Raw genomic sequence first — 23,869 nt, 5'->3', positions numbered from 1 at the left:
CTCAGAGGCAGGGTGGGAGTGGGGCGAGAGGAGGAAGGGGGTGGGGGGAGGCGCTTCCTAATGCCCTCAACCCTCACCTCTGGTTCTGCTTCCATATTTCCCAAACTCTGGCCCTCAAATCTAGCCAGTCTCTCTGTCCACCACCTGTTCCCCGCTTTGGGTTATGTTGGGGGACAGTCAGACTGAGGAGGCAGGAGGCCGTGGTGGAAGAAGGTAGACAGGGAGGGGAAGGATGAAGGGAAGGTGGTCCCCCCTGGGGATGGCACAAAACCCCCGCCCTGGAAGTGGACGAGTCGGATGCTAGCCCTGGCTCCTGGCGGCTCACAGCCTCCACTCCCACCGTTACTGCTTTAGTCTCCTGACACATCTCCCTCCCGCCTCTCGCTCTTGCAACCTTTATTTATTTTTTTGGCCGCACCGCACAGCCTGCGGCATCTTAGTTGCCCGACCAGGGATTGAACCTGTGCCTCCTGCAGTGGAAGTGCAGAGTCCTAACCACTGGACCGCCAATGAATTCCCTCTTGCAACCTTTTAAAAGCACAATCACATCACTTCCTAAATCCTACTTCAAACCCTCCAGAGGGTCCCCACCACACTTGTAATAAAAGCCAGACTCTGTCCTCAGCCACTGGCCCTCTTGGTCCCCAGGTCATTTCCAGTCTTTCACCCCCACATCCTCCACTCCCACCACAGCGGCTCCTGCTGTCTTGAGAGCATCACCAAGTGCACTCTTATCCCAGGGCCTTTGCACTTGCTGTTCCCGCTGCGTGTAAGGTTCTTCTTCCCGCTCTTCCTTCCCGTCTCTGCTCACATGGTACCTCCTTGGAGAGGCCCTCCCTGACCACCTTCTCTAAACTAGTGCCTCCCCACTATCTCGTATCACCCTTCTTTCTTTTTTCTTTAATGAGATGTATTCCCCATACTATAAAGCTCACCCTTTTAAAATATACAATTTAGTGATTTTTAGTATAGCCACAGGGCTGTGCACCCATCACCACTATCTAACTCTGGAATATATTCATCACTCCAAAAAGAAACCTGGTACCCGTGAGCGGTCACTCTCCATTCCACCTTCCCCTCAGACCCTGGAAACCACGAATCTACTTTCTGTCCCCATTGATTTGCCTTTTCTGGACATTCATAGAAATAGAATCATACCCAGTGTGGCCTTTGGTGTCTGGCTTATTTACTCAGCATGACGGTTTTGAGGTGCTTCCAAGTTGTAGCATGAATCAGTACTTCACTCCTTTTCATGACTGAATAACGTTCCACAGTATGAATACACCCCATTGTGTTTATACATTCATCTGTCGGTGGACATTTGGGTTGGTTCCACTTTGGGGCTATTATGATTAACGATACTATGAACAATAGTGTATACGTTTATGTATGAACTTATGTTTTCAATTCTTTGGGGGTATATTGCTGGGTCATATAGTCACTCTTTTAATCTTTCAAGAAACTGCGAGACTCGTTTCCAAAGCAGCTGCACCATTATACATTCGCACCAGAAATACATGAGGATTCCCATTTCTCCACAGTCTTCCCAGCACTTTATTTCCTTTTTTTTTTTTTTTTTTTTAACATTATGGCTGTCTTAGTGGATTTGAAGTGGTCCTGCTTGTCGTTTTGATTTTCATTTCCCCAATGATGTTGAGAATCTTTTCATGTGCTTCCTGGCCATTTGTATATCTTCCTTGGAGAACTGTCCATTCAGATTCTTCTGTGCATTGTTAAATTGGGTTATTTGTCTCTTCACTGTCACGTTTTATCTCCTTTATCTTCTTCATCACACTTCTCGCTCTCTGAAATGATATTGCTTCTTTGTTTTGGTCTGTCTCCCCTTATTAATTAGTATGGAAGCCCCGTGAGGTCAGGGCCCTCCACCTTATCTTCCCTGTTCACTCCTGTATCTCCAGCACCCAGGACGATGCCTGCTTCATAGTTAATATTTGGTGAAGGTGTGAATGTAATATCGTGAGGCCCATTTTGTGATCGTAACATAGCTCTCTTTAGCTAACAGCCCCTCCCTCAGAGGGAGGATGAGATGAGACATTCATATATCAAATGCTTGGCCAAGGGCAGGGCCCAGTGCAAGTGCAATGTCAGTTTGAGTGTATTAGTTATCTCTTGCTGTGTAACAAATTACCATATAGTTGGGAGCTTAAAACAACACCCATTTATTACCTCACACTTCAGTAGATCACAGGTCCAGTACAGTGTGTCTGTGTTCTCTGTCCAGAGTCTTACAAGGCAGAAATTAAGGTGTTGGCCAGGCTGCCTTCCTATCAGGAACCTCCAGGGGAGAATCTGGCTGAATTCAGCTCCTTGCGGTTGTGGGACTGAGGTCCCCATTTCCTTGCTTGCTGTCCGCCAAGGTCCACTCATAGCCCCTAGAGGCCCCATGCATTCCTTGCCATGTGGCCCCTTCCATCTTCAAAGCCAGCAGCCAAGAATCTCCCTTTTGCCAAATCTCAGTCTCTTTTGCCAGGAAGATCCCTGCCCCTTGTAAGCCCTGTCCTCACCTGATTAGGTCAGGTCCACTAAGAAGAATCATCCTTTCTCAAAGTCAACTGTACCATCTACCTCACTCAGTTGTAGGTCATTGTAGTCATCTTAGAATTCCATCCACCGTAGTGAGCTGTAGATATGTTATTATATCCTCAGAGGAGTCCCTCTGCTCTCACAGATGAGATGTTGACCTTGAATATCACACACAACCTTCCTACCCCCTGGCTGAGCTACCTGTACCCCTGGGGCATCCCCACAGGCCGTGGGCATGGCCTCTGGCCTCCAGAGATACCTCAGATTCTGAGCTGGAGAGGGGCAGTCAGGGGTCAGCGAGAGGGCAGTTCTTCTACCACCTTCTGCCATCCAGCCATGCTCTCCAGCCTTACCCTTTCTCGGTGGGCATGAGAGGAAGTGTGAGATGACCAGGACCCTGGTCCATGCTGGCTCAAACAGAGAACTCTGTATCCTAATACTACTGGGTTCTGGAAGGTTCTCCTACCTGCAGAGAGATGACCACCTTAACTGGACCCCCCAGTATGTACCAACATCAACTGGTACCCCAGCTTCTGCTCTCAGCCCCCTGTGGTCTATTCCCTGCTCAGCAGCCAAAAGCCTCTTGTAAAAACCAAAGCCAAATCCTGTCCCTCCTCTGCTTCAAACTCCGATGGCTCCCACCTCACTCAGAGCAAAAGCTGAAGTCCTCAGAGCTGCCTACAAGGCCCTGCGTGGTCTGGCCCCTGGTACTGTTCCGGCCTCACCTTCTACTGTACACGTCTTGTTCCCACATCCAGCCACCCTGGCCTCCTCACTGTTCTTTGAACACACCAGGCATGATCCAACTTAGGGGCCTCTGCACGTGTTCCTTCTGCTTGGAAGCTCTTCTTTTAGATATCCATGTGGCTCCCTCCCTCACCGCCTTCAGGTCTTTGGTCAAATGTCTCCTCTGGGAAGCCTTCCTCTCCACTGAAAATCTCACACCATGCCCCACACTCTCTTCCCTGCTTTATCAAATGGTGATAAGTGCTGTGGCTTCTGCAGGCGACCTGGTGAGCCTCCCCTGGACCTGGGCAGTATCCCCTGGTTGGGCTATGCTTTGGAGTTTGGAAAAGATGCTGCCAGCTTCCTCACTAGGATGAAGGAGAAGCATGGTGATATCTTTACTGTAAGTGCCTCTTTTGCCTCTTGGGAGGGAAGGGGATGAGCAGCAGGGCCTCTTAACCCTGGTGTTTACTGATTTCTTCAATACCCGTCCATACACTAACCATCCAGTGGCCCAGCCAACTTTCTATATGCCTATCCAACTGTACATCCAACATTTATCTAACATTCATCCCTTCATTATCCCTCTAGCATCTTCCCAACATGCAGCTATGCAGTCACTTAATATTATCCAATACTTGGTGTGTTCATCTAACCGACCTCTATCCGTTCATTCAACTTCCATCTGTCCGACATCCACCCATCCATCTAACATCTGTCCTTCTGCCTATCTGCCCAATATCTAAGCAGCCTTCTTCCGTCTTAATATCCATCCAATATTCATTCATATATTCCATTTCCATCAACCTCCATCTATCCACTCATTCGTCCATCTTTCTAAATATCTATCCAAAATCTGCCTATCCATCCACTTGCCCATCATCTATTCCTCTACCTGTCTACCCAATTTATCCAGCATTCTTCCACTCATGGACGTAGCATCCATCCAACTTTCAACCATATATTCAATTTCCACCAACTTCCATTCTTCTGCTTATCTGCCCATGTTTCCATCCATCTGCCACCACCACCCAGCATTTGATTATCTATCCTTTCAATATCCAATGTCTGTCCACTCTATATACACCTATTTATATCTCTCTCCAACCACCACTTCAACATCCAAACACCCGTCACTCATCCATCCACCTTCCACGTCTCCTTCTTACTTGGAAGTTAGAAGTGAATCCAACATTCACCCTTCAGTCTGTTTACCCAGCATCCACTTAGCATCCTGCCATCCATTTACCCAACATTCATTCATACATTTAGTTTGCAAGCAACCTCTAGCTGCCCATCCATCCATCTTTCCATCCCACATACATTCAATGATCTATCCTTCCATTTATCCACCCATCTAACCATCCATCCAGTAGCATTTTCCTTGGATAGTGGCTTGTATTTTATAAGAGAGTTTGATTAACATGAGTCACAGACCACATTTTGAAAAGAGGGCTAAGGCAGTGGGTAGTTAGAGTTGTGTGACCCCCTCCGCAGACATCTTAGGGAAAATGCCTTTACCTTTGTTGACTGCAGGATTACAGCTCTCCAGTGCTGTTTCCTTCCCTTGTTGAGCAGCATATTACATACAGAGCTCAGCCTCCCAAAGAAGGTTTTGCTTTCACATCCACTAGCACTTATCCAACAACATCCATCCATCCTTCCTTCCTTTCTTCCATCCATTTATCCACTCATCCATCCGTCCACCCACCCACACCTGTAATATATCCATTTATCCACCAACATCCTCCCATCCATCCATCCGTACATTCATCCATCCATCCCATCCATCCATCCATCCATCCACCTATGATGCACACACATCCATCTGCTGCTTCTGTGGGCAGACTCTCTCCTGGCTGCTGGAGATATATGACATTAACCAAGATAACCATGGAAGATGCTCCAAAGTGAGGTGGTTAAGAGCATAACCTTTGGTTCAGAATAAGTGCCGAATTCCATTCCCAGCTCTGCCACTTCTCAGCTGTGTGATCTCGGGCACGTTATATGCCTTATCACATTTCAGCTATAAATGGGTGAATGATGGTCCCTGCCTCACAGGGTGGTTGTGAGAGGTAGATGAGGGGACATTCTCTGTTAAGTACCTGGTGGGGCCACTGCCTGTCACGGGGTAAGTCGACCTCTGAGAACTGCTGTTGTTCATAGTCGTACTCCTCACTCCATCCCTGCCAACTTCCCAGGTGCTGGTGGGGGGCAGGTATGTCACTGTCCTCCTGGACCCACACTCCTATGACATGGTGGTGTGGGAGCCTCGCACCAGGCTGGACTTCCACGCCTACGCCGTCTTCCTCATGGAGAGGATTTTCGACGTGCAGCTTCCTCATTACAGCCCCAGTGATGAAAAGTCCAAGATGAAACCGTGAGTGGCTGCAGATGGTACCCATGGGTGGGCCAGGGTGGGCGATCGGCTTCTACCTGCGTAGTTCAAGTCCTGTGTGAGCTGAGCTTGTTTCCACAACAGGTATCCAGTAAAGACATTTCGTTTTGTGAAAACAAACAAAAAAAAAAACTAGAGACAACCCTAGAGAATTGGGCTGAAGAAGAACTCTTTACTTCCCAAGAGGCAGCTCTGATTTTTAGTAGAAAAAGACCAGTGTTGGGGTCAGCTAGACCTAGATTCAAATCCTAGCTTTGTGACTTTGGGCAAACCACACCCCCGCACCGAGCCTCTGTTTCCACATCTGTCAAATAAAGGGAGGTGGTGGGGTGATTAATGTTTTTGAGTCCATACTCTATGCCAGGCATCATGCATGATCTCATGAGTCTTCACAGCAATGCTGGAGGGTAACTTACAGCCCCATTTTATAGATGAGGACACGGGGCTCAGAGAAGAGAAGTGACTTGCCCGAGGTCACACAGCTAGGAAGTGGTGCAGGTCCTGAAACATAAGTAATACTTACATCAACAAAAGGACCTGTGAGGGCATTTACCCTGTATTCATTCATACACTGGTCATCATCCTAGATGCAGGAGTGCAGAATGACACCAACCTCCCTCTGAAGACACCTGCCAAATGCCAGGTGTTTGATAGGCACGTGTTCATGTCTGTGCAACAGCTTCAGAGGTAGGTATTTTTATCCATATTTTACAGATGAGGAAACAGAGGCTCAGAGAAGTGAAGTGACTTACCCAAGGTCTACTGCTAGTAAGTGTCAGAGCTGGGATTTGAACCCAGGTCTGAAGACTCCACAGCCCATTCTCCTCCCACCGAGATATTGAGGAAGTAAGACTGCATCCTCCCCTAAAGAGTGCACACGGTCTGATGGTCATCTTTAGTGATCTCTCTCCAGGAAGACTCACCTCCTGGAGTCAGGAAAAGCTTCTAGAAGGCTGGGTTTTGCGGGACTCCTAAAGCTGAGGAAAGGCCAGCATCATGAGGTGAACATGGATGAGAGGCAATGCTCAGTCTGACCTTGGCTTTGTGGGACAGCTGCTAGGAGTATTCCTGAGCCTGAGTGTCCTGGGTCCTGCTATTCTAGGGGCCCCATTAGCAACAAGAGTCCACAGTTCACTGCATCCTACCCGCCTACCCAGGGAGGATCCCAGTTTCCTCCAGTGTCTACCCCGAGAGTTTCTGGGCATTTCTCAAAAGCTGGCATGAGGTCTTCTGGGCATGGCTGCCACATCTGTTGGGGGCTACTGTCTCTGTCAAGGACTAGTGCTTGGAGTGGAGTCAAGGGAACAGCTGGAGCACGGCTGATCACTGTGTCAGCTCCCATGTATTAAGCACTTACAATGTGCCAAGCGCTATGTTAAGCCCTTCACACACATTATCTCACATGGGTCGTATCTATTGTTTTTCCAACAGTGAAACATCCCAAAGCTTTTATTACCTGGAAGTTCACGGAACCCCTCTGGAAGCTTTCCCGTCTTGAATTATCCAAGAACCCAGGGGCTTATTCAGTCTAAAGGGGTCCATCCTATGTCCGAACAGCAGGTGGCGACAGAGAGCCAGAGCACCTGATGGGCACACTAGCACTGGTCTTGTTGCTGCCACAAGGTGTCGCTGTTGCACGTCGGCTCTGCACCACCCCATGGACGCTTCGCTCGATGCAGTGGGGTCCTTTATGGTTTAGATCCTTGTGCAGTGTAGAAGGGCCTTAAACTTAGATAGAAGATCCCATCTTTCCTGGCTTCTAATCATACATTCAGTCGTGGCTCAATATTGACTGTATTGTGGAGGCTCAGTACAGAGAGGCTTCTGGCTTCAGCCACATGCTCTCCCAGAGCTGGTCCTCTCCTCAGACTCCTAGGTACTCACGATGAGACCAGATCACCAGCCAGATTCCCTTGTTCCTCATGGACCATTCACTTGGAGTCATGTTTATTAGCAATCCTTGGTCCAGGACACTTTATCCAAACAGGTCTCCCTAACTTTGGATCTCAAGGCGAAAGGGCCGGTTTCTTAGTTCTCTCTCTTCTGCAAGCCTGTGGGTTCCTTATCCAAGCTCGTGTGCCCCGAGAGCGGATGACTATCATGTTTAAGAGTTCAGACTCTGGAGTTGGGCAGATCAGGGTTTCAGTCCCAGCTGTATCATTTACTGGCTGGGTGACCTTGGCAAGTCACTTTCCTCTCTGTCCCTGAGTCTCTCCATCTGTAAAATGGGTATCATAATAGTAACTGTTATCCTTGGGGCTGTCAAAAGATGAAATGAGATCATTGTGCTTGGCAAAATAAATAGTAACTATCGTCATTGTGGATGATGATAGAAATAATAATATTTTGTTTAAGCCAATCTTCCAAAAGCCCTCATTGCCACTGAGGCACCAGAGCCCTGGGACTCTGAGGTTTGGCCAAGGAGGTGCCTGTGTGCATATATATATTTTTTTGGAAGCTACACTCTCACACCTTGGTTCCTTGCCTCAGGACTCTCCTCCACAAAGAGCTCCAGGCGCTCACGGAAGCCATGTATACCAACCTCCGCACTGTCCTGCTGGGTGACACCACGGAAGCAGGCAGTGGCTGGCATGAGATGGGACTCCTCGAATTCTCCTACAGCTTCCTGCTCAGGTGAGCCCAGCACTCTGGACCAGCCATTAATAGTGGCCAAGGGAACCAGGAGGGCTTTGTGGATGGGGAAGCAGTTTGGGATGCTCCAAAGCAAAGGCTGCAAGGCGACATTTTGTATCTGGGACTCCGAGTGGTCGCCTGACTCAGCCTATGAGCTGTAAAGGAGACACAGGCCAGAAAAGGGGCCTTGCTGGTCACCTAGATGCTTGGCGAGAGGGCCAGTGTGGCTGGAGCCTAATGAGCCAAGGAAGTGGGGCGGGGGGATGAGGTCAGAGAAACTGGCAGAAACTTGGTCTCACAGAGCCTCAAGGCCATGGAAGGCTTTGGAATTTATTCTGAGTGAGATGAGTGACATTGGGGGTTTAAGCAGGGCCATAACACCATTGGACTTAGAGTTTTTTTTTTTTTTAAGGGAATTCCTTTATTTTTATTATTTATTTATTTATTTATTAATTTTTGGCTGTGTTGGGTCTTCGTTTCTGTGCGAGGGCTTTCTCTAGTTGTGGCGAGCGGGGGCCACTCTTCATCGCGGTGCGCGGGCCTCTCACTATCACGGCCTCTCTTGTTGCGGAGCACAGGCTCCAGACACGCAGGCTCAGTAGTTGTGGCTCATGGGCCTAGTTGCTCCGCAGCATGTGGGATCTTCCCAGACCAGGGCTCGAACCCGTGTCCCCTGCATTGGCAGGCAGATTCTCAACCAATGCACCACCAGGGAAGCCCGGACTTAGAGTTTTAAAAGCTCTCTTTGGCTGCCAGATAGAGACTAGACTGGGTGGGTGGCAATGAAAGGGAGGCAGGGGGACCTGTTAGGAGGCTGTTGTAGTTGCCCAGGCGAGACAGAATGGTGGCCTGGACCAGGCGATGGCGAGAACTCGGGTAGCTTTGGGGGATGGGGTCGGTGGGACCTGCTGGTGGATTTGACTGTGTGGTGGCAGGGATGGAGGAGCATGGCCCCAGGCAGTGAGGGAAGGAGAGCCAGTAGTTTTTGGTGACACCCCTAATGACAAGCATCTCATACAAGCGAGACATTTCAACCGCTCCAAAAAATTACAGCAACACAGTTTGAAGATAAAGGACAGGCATTTGCTGACACATATGGGCACACAGGGATATTTATGACGTGTGTGTGTTCTTGTAGGCTCAGTGAGCGCTAATACATTTAATCCTCACAACAACTCTGTGAAGCGGGTACTTTACAAACCCCATTTGACAGATGAGATAACTAAGACCTGGAGAGTCTAAGTCATTTGCCCACAGTCCCATGGTTGGGGTCCTGGCAGGGCTGGCTGCAGAGCCTACACTCTCAAGCACGACCCTTGGTGTGTCCCCTTTTTCTCATTTCACCCTGGAGTGGTGCAGATAACATCAAGGGCTGTGATTGGTCTGGGTGATGCAGGTCTGGTCTACCCTGTCACCATATGGTGTGGAGACTGAGGTCCAGAGAGGGGCCGCTAAAACCACCCAGCAAGTTCACAGCAGGGCACTCCCAGGTCTCCTAGCTCCTGCCATCCCGTATCCTTATGTGGGCAAAGAAGTCAGGGAAGAAGCTGAGGCACTGGGGGAGGTGGGGGCCACGTGGTGGCAGCTGGGTCCCTTTAGGCTCATGGTAACAGCAGGCACAGTGCAGGAGGGCAGATGTAAATGGATCCCTGTGTCTTCAAGGCCTGAGCCCTGGGCTGCAGCTCCTGCCTCCTTGGGCCTTTTCCTCGCCATCTGCAGCCCCTGAAATAGAAAGGCAGTGGGCAAGTGGGATGACAGTCACGCTGGTACAGAGGTGTGTGTTCACGTAGCCCGAGACCGTGAGATTCCAACCTGTCCTGCCCCTGCCTCACTCAATCACATCCAGAGTTCTAACTCTGATTCCACTGGTATCGTCTCACCAGCCTCCTTGAACAGGCCAGGCATGCTCCCAACTCAAGGCCTTTGCAGTTTCTGTTCCCTTGCCCAAGAATGCTCTTCCCTATATGTTGGCGTGGCTCCCGCCTCACTTCATTCAAGTCTCATCTCAAGGGTCACCTGCTCAGGGAGGTCTTTCCTGCCACCCTATTTAATACGATGGCCCTCTCATTACCCCACCCATTCCAGCTTTTTCTTTATGGCTCCTAGCGCCCCCTGTAGGTCATGTGTGTATTTATAGGTCGTGTAATTATTTACTGCCTGCCTTCGGCTGTGTTAGGTGTTATTTTGGTGTGGAGGTGCCATAGGAAGGGCCTTCATGTCCACAGTGTAAAACCTCGTGGTCTTCCTGGTTTTCTTTTCTTTTGGGGAGGGGTTATTTTTCATTGCCTATTTTTGGTAGAGATTTTATCTAAGGAACTAGTTTTCTGCTTTAAGAAAAAAATGGTGACAGGTGTTTAACTGCAGTGTCACAGAGACCACAGGGCCTGGGGAGGACTGTCTGACCCTGCCAGCTTGTTCCCGTTTAAGAGGGGTGGCCGTGACTCTACTCCTGCCCAGGGCTGCCAGGCAGGACTGCAGGCTGCCAGTGTTTGGGCTCTCTCCTTTTTCAAAATGAGATGGAGGGGGAAATCCAGATTTTGTATGAATTTCCCCAAATGTTTAAATATGCATTCGGGGGCTTCCCTGGTGGCGCAGTGGTTGGGAGTCTGCCTGCCGATGCAGGGGACACGGGTTCATGCCCCGGTCCGGGAAGATCCCACATGCCACAGAGTAGCTGGGCCCGTGAGCCATGGCCGCTGGACCTGCACGTCCGGAGCCTGTGCTCCGCAGAGGGAGAGGCCACAACAGTGAGAGGCCCGGGTACCGAAAAAAAAAAATGCATTCAGTTTGTTTTTAGGAAAACTCTATTAACCAAACAAAACACGTTTCTGGACTGAATCTAGATTGTGGGCTGCACCTTTACAACTTCTGCCATAAGGAGACTGAGGACAGAGGGATCCAGGGGCTTAACACGTTTGAAGGAAAAGGAGGAGGGAATTCCTTCTGGGCTGATGCAGGGGCATCAGTAGGGCCGACGGGTTAGACTCTATAGGTAGCTCGTTTTAGCTGTTCAGAAGGAAGGATTGCTTCCTTTTAGTCCAGTGGGATAGGCAGGTCTTGAACTCGCCATCTCTTGGGGGCATGGAGGCCAAAACTGGATGAGGGGAAGGTGAGTGGGATGCAGGGAAAAGGTGGAACAGTAGCTTGGATAACTGAGCTCAGAATCATGGTGACCCCATAGTTTCTTCCAAGATCAGTGTCCTTAGGATTAAGTCCTAACCATCCATCCACCCACCCACCCACTCTCCTTCCCTCCTTCTCATCCATCCATGCATTGACCATTTATTGAAGACCTACTACGTGTCTACGCTGTGTGAATGAGGGACAAGGTGGGGACCAGACAGGCCTTTCTCAGCCCCACCCTCCCTCATTCCTGCTTCTTTCCGCTCCTTCTCCGGAAAATCCCTGTCCTGGGAGATCCAGGGACTAGGAGGGCCTGAGGGGGCTGCACCAGGGCTTCACGGTGTCTCTCTCAGAAGTCCTGGCCCCTCTCACCATGTGGAAAAAGTGAAAACCTGTGGTTTTCCTCCCAGGACTGAGGCCAGTGGGGCTGGGCTCCTGGAGCATTAAAAAGTGGCTGGTGGGGCTTCCCTGGTGGCGCAGTGGTTGAGGGTCCGCCTGCCGATGCAGGGGACACGGGTTCGTGCCTCGGTCTGGGAAGATCCCACATGCCACGGAGCGGCTGGACCCGTGAGCCATGGCCGCTGAGCCTGCACGTCCGGAGCCTGTGCTCCGCAACGGGAGAGGCCACAACAGTGAGAGGCGCGCGTACCGCAAAAAAAAAAAAAAGTGGCTGGTGGTGAAAACATTTCCTCTGAGAGCATTCCTGTGGGCGGTGTGTGTGTGTGTGTGTGTGTGTTTTGTGTGTGTGTTGTGTGTGTGCGTGCACATGAGGGCTTGCACTTGCTCCTGTGTCTCATCCTCTCTCCATGCCCCCACCAGGCCCTGTCCCTCTTCTGCTCAGACCCCTCAGGGCTCTTTGGGTCAAGGCCAACCTTCTCACCCTTGACACCCAGCCCCCTGCCTGCCCTGTGTAACTGGCCCTGCAAACTCCCAGGGTGCTCCGCCCCGGCCCCTCACTCTCCAGTCCAGCACCTGGGCCAGCAGTACCTGGCAGCGCCCTGACCTGCCTGTGGTTGCTCCCTTGGCTCTGGGCCTTTGCAGGGACCGTGCCCTCTGCCCGAACCCCTTTCCCCTGCTTATCCTGTAGGTCTCAGCTCAGACCTGCCTCCTCCAGGGAGCCCACCCTGACTCCATCTCCAGGGGCAGGAGCCTCCTTTCCTGATCGGTGCCCCCATCTCGCCCCACTGGCCACCCCTCACTCTGCTCTGCTCACCAGCCTCCGGGCAGCTCCTCCGCACTCCGCCTCCTTCCCGCCGCAGGAGGTTGGCTCTTCCCTGCACCTCAGGCCCCTCCCTCTGCTCTGCCCACGCTGGCTCCTTCTCATCCGTCACCAAGAGCCCCTCCCCACCCCCTCCCTCTTTGTCCCTCCCTCTGAGCCCCCGCTGACCTATGACTCGTCCACTCATTTGTCTGTCGGTCTGTCTCCCTCATTAGAGTGTTGGCTCCATGAGGGTGTGAGGCTTTTGTCTGTTTTCTTCTCTGCTGACTCTGTGGCCCAGAGAGGTCCCTGACACATGGCAGGAAAATTAGGTGCTCCTCAGGTGTACAAATGAAGAAAACATGTAGGCAGCCCTGGGAGGGTTCGGCCGGGAGTATCCAAAGACAACCCCCTGACCAGCTGTTTGCCGCCCCCAGAGCCGGCTACCTGACTCTGTACGGTGTCGAGGCACCGCCACACACCCAGGAGAGCCAGGCCCAGGACCGCATCCACTCAGCCGACGTCTTCCACACCTTCCGCCAGCTTGACCTGCTGCTCCCCAAACTGGCACGTGGCTCCCTGTCAGTGGGTAAGCACCATGGGGGCCCTGGTGGATGGTGGGGCTAATGGAGGGACCCAGAGAGGGAGGATCATAGACAACATAGGAGGAAAGACATTCTAATGCCCTTGAAGGTAGTGAGATCCCCATCACTAGGGTATGCAAGAGCAGAGTGGTGGGGAGGCAGGGCTTGGACTAGAGCTGGGGTTCCTGGTGGAAATTCTGATACAGCACATCTAGAGTGGGGCCTGGGGACCTTGAGTGTGTGTGTGTGTGTGTGTATGCTCCTTTTCTAGTTTTAAGATTTAATTTGCTCTAGAATTTTTTACAAGTAGTTTATGCTGATTATAAGAAATTCAAGCCATATAGAATAATTTAGAGGGAACAATAAAAGAATTCTCCAACTTCTCCCCATCCCAGCCCACCACTCCCCCTCCCCTCCACAGAGGTGACCATTATTTCTAGCTTGGAGTATATCCTGCAGAATTCTCTCTAAACACACACACACACACACGCACACGCACACGCACACAGAGTTGTGTGTCATTTTTTTCTATTTTTAATGTCTTTAATTTCTCTTTTTTACTGAGGTATAATTTATATACAGGAAAGCACACATGTCCTAAATGCACAGCTTAGAGGTAAATCTAAACTTTTTATGCCCTTTCCCAGTCAGTATCCACCCCCCAGAGTTAGCCACTCTATGGATTTCTTTCACCTCAGCTTAGTTTTACCTGTTCTTACATTTCCTTTAAAACGAGCCATACAACATGTGTCCTTTCATGTCTGATTTCTTTCACTCAGCTTCATGTGTATAAGATTCATGCAGGTTGAATGTATCTATAGTTTGTTCTTTTTCGTAGCTATGAAGTATTTCATTAGCGTAATAACCACAATTTGTTATCCATTCCTGGTTGATAGACATCTTGGTGGTTTCTGGTTTCTGGTTTGGTTAGCTTGTTACGAACATCCTTGAGCATGTCTTTCTGAGCACACATGCCTTCGTTTCTCTTAGTTTTCAGCCCTGTGCTTTTATAACATCGACATAGCACACTGGGGAGGCATTGTTCTGCTACTTAGCATTTTCACTGAACTCCACATCTAGAACTTTCCACATCAGTTTGTAAAAACCCACGTCATTCATTTCTGTGGACTCAATATTGGTAAAGAGCTTCCTGCTGGATTCAGAGTGCCAGGGCCATAGGAACCACTGGACTGCATTCTTCCCTGGCCACTGTGTCTCAGACTTCCCCAGTGAGAAGAATCCTCTGGGGTCCTTGTTAATAAGACAAGTCACCCAGCCCCATCATGGTCCATTTGAATCTGAATCTCCAGTGAGGCTGGGACACTGCATGTATGACAGGTGCTGTAGGAAGGTTGAGAAATACTGTGTGTCCTGGTCTCAGGTACTTGCAACAAGACCTGAATTCAGATCCCTACTGTGCTACTTCCTTGCTGGTGATTTGGGGCAAGTTACTTAACTTCTTTTTTTTAAAAAAATAATTAATTAATTAATTAATTTGAAATTGTTTGGCTGCGTTGGGTCTTTGTTGCTGCGCACAGGCTTTCTCTAGTTGCAGCAAGCGGGGGCTACTCTTCGTTGGGGTGCACGGGCTTCTCACTGCGGTGGCTTCTCTTGTTGCAGAGCACAGGCTCTAGGTGTACGGGCTTCAGTAGTTGTGGCATGTGGGCTTAGTAGTTGTGGCTTGTGGGCTGCAGAGCGCAGGCTCAGTAGTTGTGGAGCATGGGCTTAGTTGCTCCACGGCATGTGGGGTCTTCCCGGACCAGGGCTTGAACCCGTGTCCCCTGCATTGGCAGGCGGATTCTTAACTACTGTGCCACAGTAGTTAAGAATAGGGAAGTTAAAAGTAGGGAAGTCCCTACTCAACTTCTTTTTGCCCTAGGTCTTTTCTCCGGAGGAGCAGTTGAAGGCAGTGGTTGAGACAGACTCTGGGCTCAGGTGGCTTGAGGTGGTTTACTGGCTCTTATGTAATCTCTATGTGCCTCAGTGATCCCATCTGTAAAATGGGAAGAACAGTAGGATCTTCCTAGAAGGTGGCTGTTAGGATTGGCTGAGGTAATAAAGAAAAAACACTACTTGTTGAGCATTTTCTTTGTGCCAGATACCAGGTTAAACATTGTCTCATTCAGTGCTCACAACAGCTCATGACCCCATTTCATTTATTTATATATTTTTAAAAATCAAACTTTAACACGTTAGATTGTTTAAATTAAAAAAGAAACATAGGGGCCTCCCTAGTGACGCAGTGGTTGAGAATCTGCCTGCTAATGCAGGGGACACGGGTTCGAGCCTTGGTCTGGGAAGATCCCACATGCCACGGAGCAACTAGGCCCGTGAGCCACAACTACTGAGCCTGCGCGTCTGGAGCCTGTGGTCTGCAACAAGAGGCCACCATAGTGAGAGGCCCGCGCACCGTGATGAAGAGTGGCCCCCGCTTGCCACAACTAGAGAAAGCCCTCGCACAGAAACGAAGATGCAACACAGCAAAAATAAATAAATTAAATTAATAAACTCCTACCCCCAACATCTTAAAAAAAAAAAAAACAGAAACATATTCTTGCGGTAGATGTAGACAGTAAAAAGTAATAATACTCAGTCTTCCAAGCTCAGCTTCCTATGGAAACCAACGTTAACATGCTGATGTATCCCTTCACAGTGCTTTGTAGAGATACTCTATTTTGAAAATGGAGACAAATATATGTATCTAAAGTGTCACTGTGTGTATTTATAGAAAGGGATTATATCTATTAACTGCAACTTATTTTTTTAACCTAATGATATACAGTCTCCCGTGTCAATACAAACATCTTCTAGAGGCATTAACCAATGCACTTAGATAAGAGAAATCAATTACCAATATAAGAATGAGTAAAGAAGAAATAAAAGTATCCCTATTTGCAGATAATCTGATGCTATACCCAGAAAACCCCAGAAAATCTGTGATAAGACTAACTCAAGCAAAAAGAATACAGCAGGCTTCCCTGGTGGCACAGTGGTTGGGAGTCCACCTGCTGATGCAGGGGATGCAGGTTCGTGCCCTGGTCCGGGAGGTTCCCACATGCCGCAGAGCGACTGGGCCCATGAGCCATGGCCCCTGAGCCTGCGCATCCGGAGCCTGTGCTCCGCAACGGGAGAGGCCACAACAGTGAGAGGCCCGCGTACCGCAAAAAAAAAAAAAAAAAAAAAAAATGAATATAGCAAAGTAGAGGGATGTATAACTCAACATAAAAAATCCAGACATCTTTCTGGCTCTTGCAGGTCAATATTTAGGCAGCCCTCTCCCTCCAATGGATATATTTTTATAATTGTTTCCTTGTTTGTGTGTGTTAACTGTTATAGTATTTCCTTGTACTTGTATCTCTTCTACCATCTGGTGATTTTATTTCTCTCTTAACAGTTTCCTGGAAGTGGGTTTGCTGGGTCAAAGGGCATGCACATTAAATTTTTTTTTTTTTTTTTGCGGTACGCGGGCCTCTCACTGTTGTGGCCTCTCCCGTTGCGGAGCACAGGCTCTGGACGCGCAGGCTCAGCGGCCGTGGCTCATGGGCCCAGCCGCTCCGCGGCATGTGGGATCTTCCCGGACCGGGGCACGAACCCGCGTCCCCTGCATCAGCAGGTGGACTCTCAACCACTGCGCCACCAGGGAAGCCCTAAAATTTTTATTACCTGTTGCCACATCATTTCCAAAACCATGGAGCAATTCATACGCCTACCCAAAGGAAAGGAGTCTGCTCATTCCCCACCAGATTTTTTCAGTCTTTCCATTTGTTTGCCAATCTAATGGACAGAGGTGGGTAACTTGTTGTTTTAATTTGCATTTTCCCACCACCTTGTCAACATGCAGTTATCGGTGTTTAAACCCTTGCCAATCTGATGGGCAAAAAAGGGCATCTGGGTTTATGGGCATTTCCCTGACTACTGTGATGAAACATCTTTTAGTGTTACCAGCCATTTGCTTTTTCCTCTTTGTGAGTTGCCTGTTCATGACTCGTAATGTCTTTTTAGAGACAACTCCTTATCTTATTGAATCCTGCCATCAGTGCTGGAAAGTTGGTATTATTAAATTCATTTTGCAGGTAAAGACACTGAGGCTCAGAAAGGTGAAGTCACTTGTCATAGACACACAGCTGGTAGGTGGCAGAGCCAGCAAAATGGAAACTTGGTCTGTCTGACTGCAAAATCTAGTGCATAAAGCACTGACATGTGCCGGCACGGATTGCTTCTCCAGGAAAGAGTAGTTTCTTTGTTGCCGTTTCCTCCATACAGATGCTCCAGGGGAGTCTGTGTAGATGCAGAGGGAAACTCTCCTTGTTTTTCTGGGAGCAGCTCTGGGATGGGTATGGGAAGGCGGCATTTCCCAGTGTGGGCAGCAGGTGGCGATGTTGGGGAAGGTTTCTCAGCTAGGGACTGGAGGCTGAGATGCAGAACGGCCCTCAGACCTGGTTGTGGGCATGTGAGGCTATGCAGCTTCTTTCGAAGAGTGATTTGGTAGAACCTATCAACATATAAAGTACACATTCCTTTGATCCTGTACTTCCACTTCTTGGAATTACCCCACAGAAATGCTTGCATGTGTCTATGGATCCACAGATATTCATTAGCATGTCACTTGTTTTAGCAAACCCTACAAACAACCTAAATGTCCCCCATAGTAGCTGATGAACTAAACTATGCTTTCACACAAAGGAAAACTATGCAACTGTAGAAAGTAATGGGATATACTGCTATAGGATGAAATCTACTGTTATGAAAAAGGTGCAGAACAGAGGGTATGGTGGGGGTGTGTGTTTGTGTTTAAATGTGGGAACATTTATAGATTTTTGCCTCTGGGAAAGCTGAGATGGGATGGAGAGAATCTTACACCCGTTTGAACTCTTAGAGTTTCTTTCTTTCTTTTTCTTTTGTTATTATTGTTGGTGTTGTTGTTATTTACCATTTGCATGCATTATTCCTCCTCTGCTTTTAGAAATATAAACATTTTAAAAGAAAATTGACCCTTTTGGAGACCCTTAGACCACTGAGTCTGGTGCTTCTCATACAGGAGGGAGTTGGGGGGCATTGGGGAGTTAAATAGAGCCCCAAGCTAAGCATACTGATTCTTTCTGGAATAATCATTTCACTGGCTTATTATTATTTATTTAAATATTGTTTGGGGGAGAAAAAGCATTCTTATATTAAAGAATCACAGGGTCTAATGCAAAAGTCAAATGCATTTTAAAGGTAAAACACAAGACTTTAAAAAAAAAAATGTCTCCGCTGGGGGCCTCTCTGAACTGTACCCTCAGGTCTCCAGTGGTCAGAGGTGTTTCCATGCCTAGGCCTCTTGCTTTACAAATGGAGAGACTGAGGCCCAGAGATGGACAGGGCCTCAGCCAAGCCCACACAGCATGGGAGGTCTGACATCAAACCTGTTTCTCCTGCCTCTGACCAAGTTACCAGTCACATGAGCCGGCCAGTTCTGATTCACAGCGTTGAGTCGTTACACTGGGGCTGATGGATAATACCTTATAAAAATGGCAGCAATGTAGCAAGTACAACTTACCAAACCCCTGCCAGTACAGAGTGTGTTCTGTGTGTGATCTTTTGAGTCCTCCTAATGATCCTGTGAGCCAGGTTGCCTCCATTTTACGGATGGGGAACTGAGACTCAGAGATACAAAGTGCTTTGCCCAAGATCATCCTTCTAGGAAGGGGCTGAGCTGGGATTTCAACCTGGGTCTCTATGGCTGCAAACTGGGTGTTCGTTATCTCACAATTTATTATTATTTCTTACTTATAGAAATAATACATGAATATATTCTCCTTGGACTAATAATTTACTAACATTCATTAAGCTTTGTTTAATAATATAGCTAATGTTTATTAGGCCTGTGCTTTTGCCCACAAATGCATAGTAAGCACACTGATGTAGACACTTTGCCTTTTTCTAACAATGTAGAGTAGCAATAGCTGACTCTTGTGTAAGATTTCGTGTATCCTGCACTGTTCTAAGAGCTCTCCAAATGTTAAGCAGATTTGATCAAATTGCTGCTATATTTTTTTTTACTTGTTTTGTTGCCAATCCAATGTTTTATTATACACCACCATCTTTGGTTCATTTGCCAAGTGACATTCACATATCTTCCTGTTTTCTTAGTGGTGGTAAAATATATATAACATAAAATTTACCATTTAAACCATTTTAAGTATAAAATTCAGTGGCAATAAATAACCTTCACAATGTTGTGAAGCCATACCATTATGTATTTCCAGAAGTTCTTCATCATACCAGAAGATCTGTATCCATTAAATAATAACTCCCCATCTCTCCCTCCCTCCACCCCTATTAACCTGTATTCTACTCTCTGTCTCTATGAATTTGCCTATTCTGGGTACCTCGTGTAAGTGGAATCATGCAATATTTCTCTTTTTGTGTCTGCCTTATTTCACTTAGTATAACGTTCTCAGGATTCATCCACTGCTGTAGCATGTGTCAGAATGTCCTTCTTTTTAAGGCTGGGTAATATTCCATTGTATGGATATGCCACCTCTTGTCTACCTATTCATCTATATTGATGGACACGGGTTATTTCGACCTTTTGACTATTGTGAATAATGCGGCTATGAACATGGATGTATACAAGTATCTGTATGATGTGCAAATATTTTCTCCCATTCTGTCGGTTGTCTTTGCATACTGCATTGCTTTTGAAAGTCATCCTTAAAAGCCGTATTTACAGTGACATTCAAGACCTGCACTTGTGCTGTCAGACCTTAAAAAAATGCCAGTCATTTCTAAATCTGTGTTAAATTTCCCCTCCTTTTTTAAAAATTTTAATTTAATTTTATTTTGATTCTTTTCCCTCTTTTTTAAATTATTTATTTATTTTTGGCTGAGTTGGGTCTTCGTTGCTGCACGTGGGCTTTCTCTAGTTGCGGCGAGCAGGGGCTACTCTTCGTTGCGGTGCGCGGGCTTCTCATTGCGGTGGCTTCCCTTGTTGCAGAGCACAGGCTCTAGGCACGCGGGCTTCAGTAGTTGTGGCACACGGGCTCAGTAGCTGTGGCTCACAGGTTCTAGAGCGCAGGCTCAGTAGTTGTGGCGCACGGGCTTAGTTGCTCCGCGGCATGTGGGATCTTCCCAGACCGGGGCTCGAACTCGTGTCGCTTGCATTAGCAGGCGGATTCTTAACCACTGCACCACCAGGGAAGCCCTTTACCTCCTTTTGTTAGCAATCTCATCAGATCGGTCCTGTAAGTAAGCATCTAGAACCAGCATCAACTGAGGTGGCTTCAGCACCTCCTGCACCCTGCACCCTGCACCCACCTGTTTAAAATCTCTGTGTGCCTGGGCCGCACCCCCAGAGATTCTGATGAGATTGGTGGGGGTGGGGTGGGGACCTGAGCAGCCAGAGACTTAAACCTGCCTGGTGATGCTCCAGTACCTGAAAATTTGGGAAAGAGGAAAATCATGTATTTCAGATGAACAATTGGCCTCATTGCTTTAAATTGAGAAGTATGTCACCTGAAAAAGTGTCTAGAGGTTGAAGAAAAGCATATGGAGCATATTATTTGAAAACGTAACTAATGTACTTAAATAAGTTTTGCCTACATTTTACATCCTGTAATGTGCAGCCTGGTTTAGAGCCACTGGGTGGATGGACCTTCCTGAAACACTGCTTTGTGGCTCAAAAAAGTCAATGAGAGAGTTTCTAGTACTTTGGAATTTTGTAGCAATCCAAGCGACTCCCCCTTTTCCAAGGAGTGATTTTGGAACAACCAAATCTTATATTTGCACATATATATATGTCAATACAGCATCATCTTGTAGCATTAATACGATAAATAAATAAACATCTGACTTTATTCCTTCAATGGTCTGCCTGTGTGGGCCCAGTGAGGGCTGGACATAAAGAACTTCCTCATTGGTTTTCACTGCTTCACAGTTTTCCAGAATGTAAACACACCATTGTTTATTTAATGGTGTTTTCGAACTGGTGATCCGTGAGCCAGTTTAACTTGAGATGCTTTTGTGGCCTGCGCGGTGATTAAAAATTTCTTACTGAGATGCTAACTTTAAAACACATGAGAAGATTCCCCCTGAACATCTGGATTTCAGTTTCTTCTAGAAACCCAGGCTCCCTGGCTGTGCCGGGCTGGTCGGTGGAGCTGAGTGGAGCCACCCGACCCTCCCGCTGGGCCCCTTCCTGTCTCTCCTCCCTCATTCCCTTTACCTGCCTTTCCTGCAGGTAGTTGAGTTTGAGACCCCAGACCAACCTGTCCCCTCTTGGTGGTCAGTTTGGTTGTTACCCCTGAGTGACGCTGTGCTGAGTGTGCTCTCAGGGTCTCCCCGCCCACGTGGGCTGGTGTTCCTCTGGGATCAGACCCCAGGAAGGGAGAATGTGGCTCCCTGTTCCCCCTGCTGTGCTGAGACGCCCATTCATTTAGCAAATGTTGATGGAGTACCTCCTCTAGGCCAGGCCAGCATTTAAGGGCTGGGTGCCTGTCGCCTGTTTCCCACAGGAACTCCCCATCCCCTGGGGTGACACCTGGAAGACCCTTGGCCTAATGGGAGGTCAGGGCTGTGGGACCCTGGGCTGGAGGTGGATCTGTAACCCTCATCCTCTGTGCTCCGTCCCTGCAGGGGATAAGGACCAGGTGTGCAGGGTCAAAGGTCGCCTGTGGAAGCTGTTGTCCCCCGCCAGGCTGGCCACTCGGGCCCACCGGAGCAAATGGCTGGAGAGTTACCTGCTGCACCTGGAGGAGATGGGCGTGTCAGAGGAGATGCAGGCGCGGGCTCTGGTGCTGCAGCTCTGGGCCACACAGGTGGGTGTGTGCAGGTGTGGACGTGAGGTTGTGCATATGAGTGCTTGTGTGTCGTGTGTGCACTCATGTGCGTGTGTGCCATCAGGCACATGCCTGCTAGTACATATGCATGTGCCTGCATGGGCGCTCACATCTGGGTGCATGTAGGTGTACATGTGTGAGAGTGTGCCACTGTGAGTATGGCTGTGGGTAGGTGCACACACACCCAGCTGTCTGCCCCAGTTCCCTGACACTCTTACCTGTCAGACAGTCTCATGAACAGGATCATTCATTCGATATATATTTTTTTAATTTGGAAAAACATCAAACTTACAGAGAAGCTGTATGAATAGTTTAATGAACTCATATATACTTCACCTTGATTCCCCAGTTTTAAACATTTGACCACATTTGCTTTCTCTCTGTCTCCTTCTGTGCGTATCTTATTGAACCATTTGCAAATTAGTGGCAGACATCATGATTCTTTGCCCCTAATTACTTCAGCGTGCATCTCCTAGGAGCAAGAATATTCCCTTACATCATCATTTGATCAGCACAGTGATCAAATTCAGGACAATTAACCCAGATACAGGATCATTATCTAATATACAGTCCACATTCCAATTTTGCCAGTTGTCTTGATACTATTCTTTATGGCTCATCTTGGTCCAGCATCCAACTCAAGATCACACACTGCATTTAGTCATTCTGCCTTTTTAGTTTTCTTTGATATGGAACAGTTTTGGTGCCTTTTGTTGTTTTTCACGACCTTGAGATTATTGAAGTATGCAGACCAGTTATCTTGAAGACTCATTTAAAAGTTCCACTGAGTACTTACCATGGACCTCAAAGACCCTGCTTTGTGTTGCTTTTGTTTCAGCCAGGGGCAGGGGTGGGGCAGACATCAGGGAAAGAGATATAGGGTGATTTTAGATGCTGATATGCAGGATATAAAACAGGGTCATGACTAGATAGGTCCTGGGGGTCTACTCTGGCCAGGGTGGCCTCTCTGAGGAGGAGATGACTGAGCTGAACCCTGGATGATAAGAAAGATCTAGATTTGGGGACTTGGGGGAAGATGTGGAGATAGAGTATTCTAGGAAGGGGAAACAGCATGTGCAAAGGCCCTAGGGTTGGATCATGCCAAGTGTTTGGGCAACAGCAAGGAGTTGAGTGTGGCCGAAGCAGAGTGAGGAGGGGTGGTGGGAACGAGGGCAGAGATCATGGAGGGCCCTGTGAGGCCTAGTAACTAAGGACTTGGGATTTTGTTGTGGGGGAGGTGGGAGCCCTGGCAGGGTTCTGAGCAGAGGAGGGAGAGGATCTGAGAGGCAGGGACACCAGTGAGGAGACAGTGGTGGCAGGACCAGGTGGTGGCCATGGAGATGAGGAAGAAGTGGATAGATTCTGGAAACCAAGGGAAGACAGGGCCAGTGAAGCTGGTAAAGGACTAGATATTGGAGTGAGAGAAAGCAGGGCTGAGGATGCTGCATCTCCAGGCCTGGCTGCTGGCCTCGCCCCAACGCTGAGCCCCCTCCTTCTTTGGGCCCCACCTCGGCAGTGACAGTTACACAGGCTGACATTTCTGGGTAATTCCTCTCCCATTGACTTACGACTTACATTTAGTTTTTACCCAGAGCCATTAACTGTCCTTGCAGGCAGAGGCTGGGAAGGGTTGGGGGCTGGGTTTAATCAGCAGTTGGGGCCCCATTAGTGTCTAATAACATATTTATGGGCAGTGACTTGGGACTCCAAACTGTCCCCAGAATCCCCTATGGAAATGACCTCTGTCAGCAGAACTGGATGCTGGCCTGGGGGCTTGAGTGGCAGCAAGCCCGGCAAACAGCCTTTGGCGGGGCCAGGAGAACTGGGCAAGGGTAGGGGTCAG

The 23,869-nt window shown here is 48.5% G+C and overlaps 1 protein-coding gene across 2 annotated transcripts in view; it reads left to right on the top strand.

The window, feature by feature from the left end:
• The window catches only part of PTGIS (prostaglandin I2 synthase), a gene marked incomplete at both ends in the record, with an annotated part of 44,190 nt that overhangs the window by 8,484 nt on the left and 11,837 nt on the right, over positions 1-23,869 (top strand). For both annotated transcript variants that reach the window (XM_079719981.1, XM_079719980.1), the window contains 5 exons: positions 3,550-3,673; positions 5,472-5,650; positions 8,159-8,302; positions 13,061-13,212; positions 21,824-22,005. In XM_079719981.1, the coding sequence (XP_079576107.1) occupies positions 3,644-3,673; positions 5,472-5,650; positions 8,159-8,302; positions 13,061-13,212; positions 21,824-22,005 (687 nt within the window). The remainder of the gene's footprint in view (positions 1-3,549; positions 3,674-5,471; positions 5,651-8,158; positions 8,303-13,060; positions 13,213-21,823; positions 22,006-23,869) is intronic.

This window comes from Hyperoodon ampullatus (assembly GCF_949752795.1).
Source record: "Hyperoodon ampullatus genome assembly, chromosome: 14".
Lineage (NCBI taxonomy): Eukaryota > Metazoa > Chordata > Mammalia > Artiodactyla > Ziphiidae > Hyperoodon > Hyperoodon ampullatus.
The sequence above is the reverse complement of the archived record's forward strand: the minus strand, read 5'-3'. Positions and strand labels throughout refer to the sequence as shown.